Source organism: Varroa jacobsoni, unplaced genomic scaffold, assembly GCF_002532875.2.
Source record: "Varroa jacobsoni isolate VJ856 unplaced genomic scaffold, vjacob_1.0 scaffold_993, whole genome shotgun sequence".
Classification (NCBI taxonomy): Eukaryota; Metazoa; Arthropoda; class Arachnida; order Mesostigmata; family Varroidae; genus Varroa; species Varroa jacobsoni.
In genome coordinates, this window is record NW_019213895.1 from 90,440 (window position 1) to 98,473 (window position 8,034).

The following is an 8,034-nucleotide window of genomic DNA, read 5'->3' on the forward strand; positions in this document are numbered from 1 at the left end:
TTTCGATGTACTGAATCGTCGGACGTGAAGATTAGTAGTTTCCATCAGTCTGTGTTGACAGGTTTTTGGGTGGGCGATCTTTACTGTCTTCGAATGGTGCTAGTATACGAAAATATTGGCTTCAGTGAATGCTGTCGATAGAAGCAAACATATGCATTTTTTTTCCACGAATGCCAGTATCTTGAAACTGTACCCCACATTGTTCTGGTTGTCCTGTTGTAAGTGTTAGCGATGTGAGGTACTTAAATCTATCCCAATGACCGGAAATCCTCAAAAAAACAAGGATAAAACAATTGTCGATCATTGGTAAAGCTGTCGTAAATAACAACTCAGTTTTGAAAAAGCTATCTTAGACATTCCTCCAATCTGCACATGTCGGGAGACAGTTGAGGGGTTCTGTTTAATTGTTGCAATCGGCGCAACAAGTTCTTAGCGGTCCATTGGTATTTCTCGAACCGGCAGGGTTCAAGTTAGACGAATTTAAATGAAAATATAGGAGGTGTATTGCTGTACTTACGGAGGAGTAAATAGATGCAACGACATCAAGCGGTACTGACACGAAAAACAGATTCAATATTCAATGTTAAGGCGAGAGAAGAGAGCTATATGGATAAACAATAGCCGAACGGGCTGATGTTGATAGTGTTTGTTGAACAAATATACATGAAGCTAATAAATCGCAAGTAACATACTTCACAGTCATCTTGTACGACAACAGTCACCTGCCTCATTGATATGAAGTGAATGGGAAGACTTCGACGGATGTTGGAAATAGTAATGGCCTTTTGAGCCAAGCAAGATGCGCCACACCGACCACTCGGAAAAGAAACAGCTTCTACAAGTATACGCGAAAAATATATCCTATATGAAAGTATGGAATATATAAAAATGGAACGTTCTGAACATGCTAAATGAATTGAGGAACAGTGACTCGAACCAATATATAGCCAAAAAAAACACTCGCGTGCTCTTCGTTGCCTAGCCCGCGCATATATCACATAGTGCAAAATACATTGGAAATCGGAAAATCTCAAATAGGAGGCAGAATGCAGGAAATATAATGGCTATAACTGTACTTGTTAAAATGGAATTATCTATTTTTGTGCTATCTGAATTTCATATTACAACGATGAAGTCTTGAACCACGAATCGATACAAAAAATGGCGCCGGACCCACAGACATGTTACAACGGGACTTACAACGAAAATGGTGCGACATAAACGCGAAGACCCTGCTTAGTTAGACTGGTATCAAATCGTTCTCACGCCCGAACGTCAGCTTTACCAGTAACTATTTATATATAGCTGTTATTCTCTCTTATGTATATATATATATATATATATTCTTATGTAGCTTGTTTCGCGCACTTCAGCATCAGGCGCGCTTGTCAACCGACAAAACGGAATGGCGATTTTGGGCTGCGACTATAGATCGACTGGGAGACGACAGCGGTGCTTCTAAATCATGATGAGATTTTTGCCATTAGGGTTTTTCCAACTTTTGTAACTGATGCAACATTTGTTAACTATTTTTTTTAATTTTATAGCACGACTTTAAAATTTATCTAACTGAATCGTGTTCCACAGGGCAGGTTACTTTTTATGGATTTCTTTAAATCAAATCCTCTAAGCCTTATAATATAGAAAATGCAATTTCAAGAACCTTGTGTTCCACCATAATCAGACAGCTATAGTTACAATGTACGAAGTGAGTTCATGGGTACCGCGTGGATAGATCTACCAGTTGTAGTAATGTTCTTCTCGAGTATTTCGATAGGTACAAAACATGTAGGCCACCCTACAGAAGGGACAAATGTCGATTAATGCGGATGTCATAACTCACATACGCTAATCAAGTCTGTCGTTATCTAGATCTAGCGAAAGGCTCGCTAAATTTTTTTTTTACTTTACAAACTAGCCATACGGTGCAATGCCGAAAGCATCAGCTGAATTATTGAAATACACTGAAATAATAGATAGCTGAAATCCCTACACAAATTAATGCCTAAGGGAAATTTGTCAAAAGCTTAGATGTGTCTTCGATCCACAGCCTTTTGACTTTCAGTCAAAAGGACGTGTGAAATGTTCTTCGTTTTATTGATATTTGCGCATCCGTGTTGGCGGATCCAAACCATCGACGTGCAGGACCTAACGAAGGTCACGCACAACTGGGTCACCGCCGCCGCCGCCGCCGCCGCCGCAATGTTTAAGGAGTTAAAACTGATAATTCCCGGCTCTGATGCTTCTTCAGATTCAAATCTACTTTGGTCAAAAAAATTTCCAAAAAAACGCATGGGGCACCAATAGACGGCTTTGGTCTACGCCTGCTAGAAAATTAACATTTTCTAGCAGGCGTAGAAGTCATTCGAAAACCTGCGGGTGAGGCATATAGGTGTAAAGGAAAGCGTCTAGTAGTGACATCAAAGTATAGGTTACAAAAATATAGCACATACTGGATACAGAACCTACACGGGTGAGGCAGACACCATTAACAGCTGGCCTGAGGAAACTTGAAAACGTTCCCAACGAGGATCCCAAGTTCTATACGTTCTCATTAAGTCAAATGTCGATCGATGCGAATGCGAATCCGTCGTACATTTCTCTATACGATTTTGTGAACTCGTACGTTGGAGTTCATTACGGCGACGAAGGGCGGACGAACGATTGCGACTTTCAAGTTGAGTGTAGATACCCTTACCCAGCAATAAGGGTCAGCTTTCGTGTTAAGACCCAGAAATAGAGGTCAGCTTTCGTATTCAGAACGTAACAACATTGGCGTAAGATTGTCCCTAATTGCATGCCGACCGCCAGAAACTGTACCATACTCCGATGTACTCGTCCACTGGAATCGAGCGTGAGCGTATTGGGAATTCGATATCGCCCATCTATCGTACATCTCAATAGCCCCGCCTCAATCAGCAATTGTTCAGTAAGGAAAAGCGAATAACGTTAATATAACTTAGCAAAACATGATAAATCAGGTATTTATATCAGTGGGAAGTTTAATACAACTTATTCATTCGTAGAATATATTCGCGACGAGCCTCTTTGATATGAAAACGCCTTTGTGACAAGTTTCAAGATACGGTTCGTGCCTATATAGCACCTGTTCCATTATTGTTTTCTGCTGAAATAGTCGATAGGTCGAATGATGAAAATTGAAAATCGAGGTAACACTCCTAAGTGGGTTGTACTGCCGACTTGCATAGGGACTAGCACGCGCTTGATAAATGTTGATCGGGTAGAAACCCGCAGTAGCAGTCATCTACACAGTTAACGGAAAACTTCTCTGAGAGGGTGGCAGCAAATGCTCGGGTAAACCCTGCGGCAAGTCGTATCCATCGAGTTTGACCTGAATCAGATGCATTGCTAGGGCAAACTCTTCTAGGTCGAGCATGCCGTCCTTGTTAACATCGGCAAGTTTCCAGATCTTTCCAAGAACGGAATTTGGCAGCATTGACTTCATCATCTCCTGTAACAATCGGATGAAAACAGTATGATATACGACATGATAGATATTGCTTACCTTCACACAAGCGATATTGGTACACAGTACAATTTTAGAACGGTACATGAGCGAATTCGTCCAAGAATCATATATAGATTTGCTTTAGAGATAGAGATCTGAGATTTATTTTACTTCTACTTACAATTCTAAAGTCTAAACATTATTAATAATAAAATAGGTACGCGACGCATGCGAGACGTATACGCTGCTCCTTGAAAAGGACTGACTATCGCTTAAAGCCCTAATTTTTCTATTTTCAATATTCAGCAAAGACAAACCTACGACATTAGTTCTGTGTAAGTAAACTGGGTTAACGTCAGAATAACGTTTCATCGTTCCATTACTAATCGTTGTTAGGTGGTCCTATAGTTCGCCTATGCGGACTCAGGCTTTTTTTTTGCTTGTGTCATTGTAAATATAAATATTAGTGAGATCACCGGTTGATAGCTCTGATATGTACGTTTTACGGCGAATCGAAGAATCATCATGCTAGGTGCATACTAAAATCAGCGAATAAAAAGCATGTTTTTTTAATTAATTTTTCCATGATTGTAGCATCTAATGATTGCTTATTGTATATTGGATTCGAGCCAATTTGCCTGAAATATTAAGCAAGTTAGGGGGGGGGGGGGGATCACATATATATGATGTATATGGACATTTGTAACCGACGAAATAAAATCACAGATTAGGTGGCCTAGAGATAATTTTTTAGTCCAGAAATAGTCCTGGCAGCTTACTGTTTTTGCAGAAGCGCCACTGATTTTTCCGTCAACAGGATCGAGATTTTCAAAGATAGAAGCGTACTTCGAGAGGTCTTTTCCCACTACCCACGAAGTCTGAAGGGAGCCGTAGTCAGCTCCTTCGCCACGTCCGTAGCCGAAGATCGATTTCTTTGATTCGAAGTGTCCACCTTCAACTAAACCGGCCTCCGCGGCCGCCGCCTGTTCCTACATAGAATGAAAACAAGCAATAGCAATTAGAGAAAAAGATGCGTGCTTAACATGGTAGTTTTGTCTTCCGTGGTTGGTATGTTAGCCTTCATGTATTTTAATGCAACAACGAAGCATAACGATCAGCTCCCAAACCTCCCAAAAGTCCCAAAGTCCCGAAAAGAGACTGTGATCGAAAATAACATTAAGAAAATTAAGCAACATTATTCACTAGGTTCGAAAGCTCCTAACCAATCTGCCATTCCCTTCAAAGCAACTATCGGTAACAGCGGTAATTAGGCTATCATAAAAAAATCGGGGAAAAAACTGGGAGCCCCGCTGATGATTTATCAACATTTGTTTTTTGTTTGTACGTAGTATGTTGCTCACGATGTGAAAGACGCATGTTAAGCGTACACGGCTGCCAGGAGCTCAAGTATCACGTGTCTCGTACTTGACATAATAAGAGATTCTCAAACATTTAACATAATAAACATAGTAAAACAAACGTTTGCTTACTTGTGGTATCATTCCCATTAGCTTTGAAATTTCAGAACCTAATATTACGTCAACGTCATCAAGTAACTTCTTATTAAACGACTTGAATTTAGTAAAATCGAACGTGACAAGCTTCTCCTGCATCTCCCGCAAATCGGGAAGATCGCCGGGCGATATTTTCTGTTCCTGAAAACCGAAAGATACGAACATGAAGTAAATTTGAAATTGAAACAACAATTGGGGGTAAGCCTGTATTAAGCCAGCAAGTTTTGACAGGCTGATTGTCACCACCGAGACTCCTGGTTTCGACAGTTCCTGCATATATCATACAGCGAAGACAGAAAGGCCTTACGGCCTATCGACCGGGATCGAATTCTTCGTTGTTCGCTTGCTACCTTACCTTTTGAACCTGCATAAAAATTTGGTCTAAGTTCTTGATGAGCTCCTTCTTCTTTGACTCTTTACCGAAGAGTGGTTTGTTGAAGTCATTTCGTAGAGCTGTCACGATATGCGCATGGACCTATTGCCACGTAGAAAAACGCAAAATAGCATTTAGATACACTTTTTTAAAAAAAAAACAGCTTCATCTGAATAACGATGAATTAAGCTTGGGTTATGCTTTAAGCAAAAATGATTGCTTGAGATCAGAACCTATGGCCAAAGCTCCACTAAAACTAAAGTTAGCCGAACCTCTGAAGTTGTTTGACCATTTGTCGGCAAGCTGCAGGTGATCAATCTCTATATACTGTGTTTAAACTGACCTTTGCAAGTCTGGCCCTCTTGATTAAATCATTCAACTTCCGAAGAGCAGCATTTCGAGGCAGGCTCTGAATGTCAGAGAAGAGGTCCTGTTCCTCTGCTTCGAACAGACGACGATTCGTGTCATACCTGCATTATTCATATATAGAAGCATAAATCGAATACCGTTGATTTACAATTCCCTTAAACGAACCATATGATGGACCTGACGCGGTGAATTGGTTCATTAAACAAAATAGGGACAAAATCAATTCTACGGTTACCTGAGCGGTTGATCCCAGAAACTTCCGATGTATACTCGAGCCACTTCGGGAGTACCCAGCACTTTTCCGAGAGACCACATGAGTGCGCCATACACCTGACCACAAAAGATGTAATTACTATATTTGCTATGCTTTTTAAGCTTATATGATAGAAATGATTATCGGGGGTATGCAGACATCCCGCAAACACGTTACTAGCCTTTCCGCTATCAGACTGTATACAATATTAGAATAAAAAATGAATGAACGTACCCGCATTAATTGCTGATGGTTCACCATATCAGCCTTGTTGAGCACAATTCGAATCTTGTCATCGTGACCTCTCAACGCTTCAATTGACCTAAGTGAAACAAATCGTCTTCTTTTGATAAGTCGTTCTCACCCTGATGTCTTTTGAATGGCACGATAAATTCACACAAATATATCGCCTAATTTCGGATCGACAAAGAAATCCAAGTGTTGCTCACAATCATTTTATAATAACGCTGACGTCTAGCTCGAACTTCGTGTGACGGAACTTATATCTATAATTTCCTGATATTGAAACGTCAATCGTACCGGCGAAACTCATCGGAGATGTCGAGTTTGTGCGCATCAAAGAGCAAAATTATCCTATCCACGCGTTCGGCAAACCACTCAAGAACGGCAGCGAACTCGTAGCCACGATCCGTTCGCTGCTTTTCACCCGAGAGAATACCTAATCACACGATAAGACGACAAAAAAAAGATTTCTATTTCCAGATATATCGCAGGTGATATCGCTAACGACTCAAGATAGATGATAACTAAGATTATCATCGATTTAAAATAATACCGTCCAACGAGCCGTCGATCCCATCAAATATTTACCTATATGCCTTAACATGTACGAAGGAAACGTCTCGCCATTGGTGTGCGCTTTCGCAAAACAGGTTTTGAAAGCGGTAAAAAGGGTTAATTAGGTATTCCGTCAGACAGCTAGCTCGGTTTCAAGCCTAGACCACAACGTCAGCCCCAAAAATCTTAAGCTAAACAATAAAAAGAGCTGTCCATTACGTAACAACAGAAGGCCAACGATAAGTTTCGTTGGAAATCTGTGAGAACATTTGTCTAAATAACGAACCCGGTGTGTCAATGATGCTAATTGACTGCAGGACAGGCGACGGTACTAGGGAGCATTGTAACTTATTGAGGAATGCCCCGCCGAATTTCGAAAGCGGCTTGAACTGGCGCTGATGATCTACGACAAGTGCAGGTCCTGGGATGACACCCTCTTGTTCGCCATACATGACTGCGATAAACCGATCTGTTGTTGGTTCCGGCCCAATTCGGATGCCCGGAAATTCGCGCTCCAGCAAGTACCTAAGCGGAGAAGCCCACAGCGGTTTAACGTACTTATTCGTGACGTTGTATTTACGATATTCTGTACCCTTGCCTATTTGCTAAGTTAAATTGATAGTTCGAAAACGCTCTAATTCTTGGTGAGAATTGACTCGGTTCATAGATAGCGCTCGCCATATTCCGTCACTAACTCACCCAAGACATAGCATTTTCGGTGATATGTTTCAGGTAAAGTGTTTATTGGACACGGCCAATTCTAGCAGGCAGCCTGATGTGACAAATGTAGGGGTACGTTGAAGGACAGAAACGCGGACAAACGATTTGCTACGATTTCACGCAGTCAACCCAATTCATTGACAATATGGCGTGGCGGAAATAACAACAACCAAAGACACTTCCTCGAATATCTAATGAGGGAATTAGAAAGGTACAGTTCCGAAACACTGTATAGCACTGATTGGATACACACTTTTAAGTTGAAAACGTGAAAAATTTAATTTTGCATTCCATCTAGGACTTGGTCCATTGAGTAACAAGGTACCTTATAAAAGTAGTTTTGCCAGTCGAATACTGTCCTACAAGCAACACCATTGGCTTGGCCTCGAAGTCTGCATCGGTGAGTTTCGGCGAGTGGAAATCGTTAAAGCTGTAGTAGTCCTCTAGAGGGAGAATCTTGTCCTTATAGATGTTTTTTAGTCCTGAAACGGTATTTGATGAAAAAAAAAACTGTTTTCCGCTACCTCATTTGACGTAA

At 41.0% G+C, this 8,034-nt stretch overlaps 1 protein-coding gene across 1 annotated transcript in view; it reads right to left on the bottom strand.

Annotated features, from left to right (window-relative positions):
- Positions 1 to 2,977: 2,977 nt before the first annotated feature.
- Positions 2,978 to 8,034, bottom strand: part of LOC111265620 (EH domain-containing protein 1) — a 19,340-nt gene continuing 14,283 nt past the window's right edge. The window contains exons 3-12 of the mRNA XM_022842440.2: positions 7,822 to 7,978; positions 7,063 to 7,301; positions 6,519 to 6,657; positions 6,213 to 6,300; positions 5,961 to 6,055; positions 5,700 to 5,826; positions 5,339 to 5,458; positions 4,960 to 5,124; positions 4,249 to 4,458; positions 2,978 to 3,472 (exon numbers count right to left, since the gene is read on the bottom strand). Coding sequence (XP_022698175.1) covers positions 3,266 to 3,472; positions 4,249 to 4,458; positions 4,960 to 5,124; positions 5,339 to 5,458; positions 5,700 to 5,826; positions 5,961 to 6,055; positions 6,213 to 6,300; positions 6,519 to 6,657; positions 7,063 to 7,301; positions 7,822 to 7,978 — 1,547 coding nt within the window. The 3' untranslated portion in view covers positions 2,978 to 3,265. The remainder of the gene's footprint in view (positions 3,473 to 4,248; positions 4,459 to 4,959; positions 5,125 to 5,338; positions 5,459 to 5,699; positions 5,827 to 5,960; positions 6,056 to 6,212; positions 6,301 to 6,518; positions 6,658 to 7,062; positions 7,302 to 7,821; positions 7,979 to 8,034) is intronic.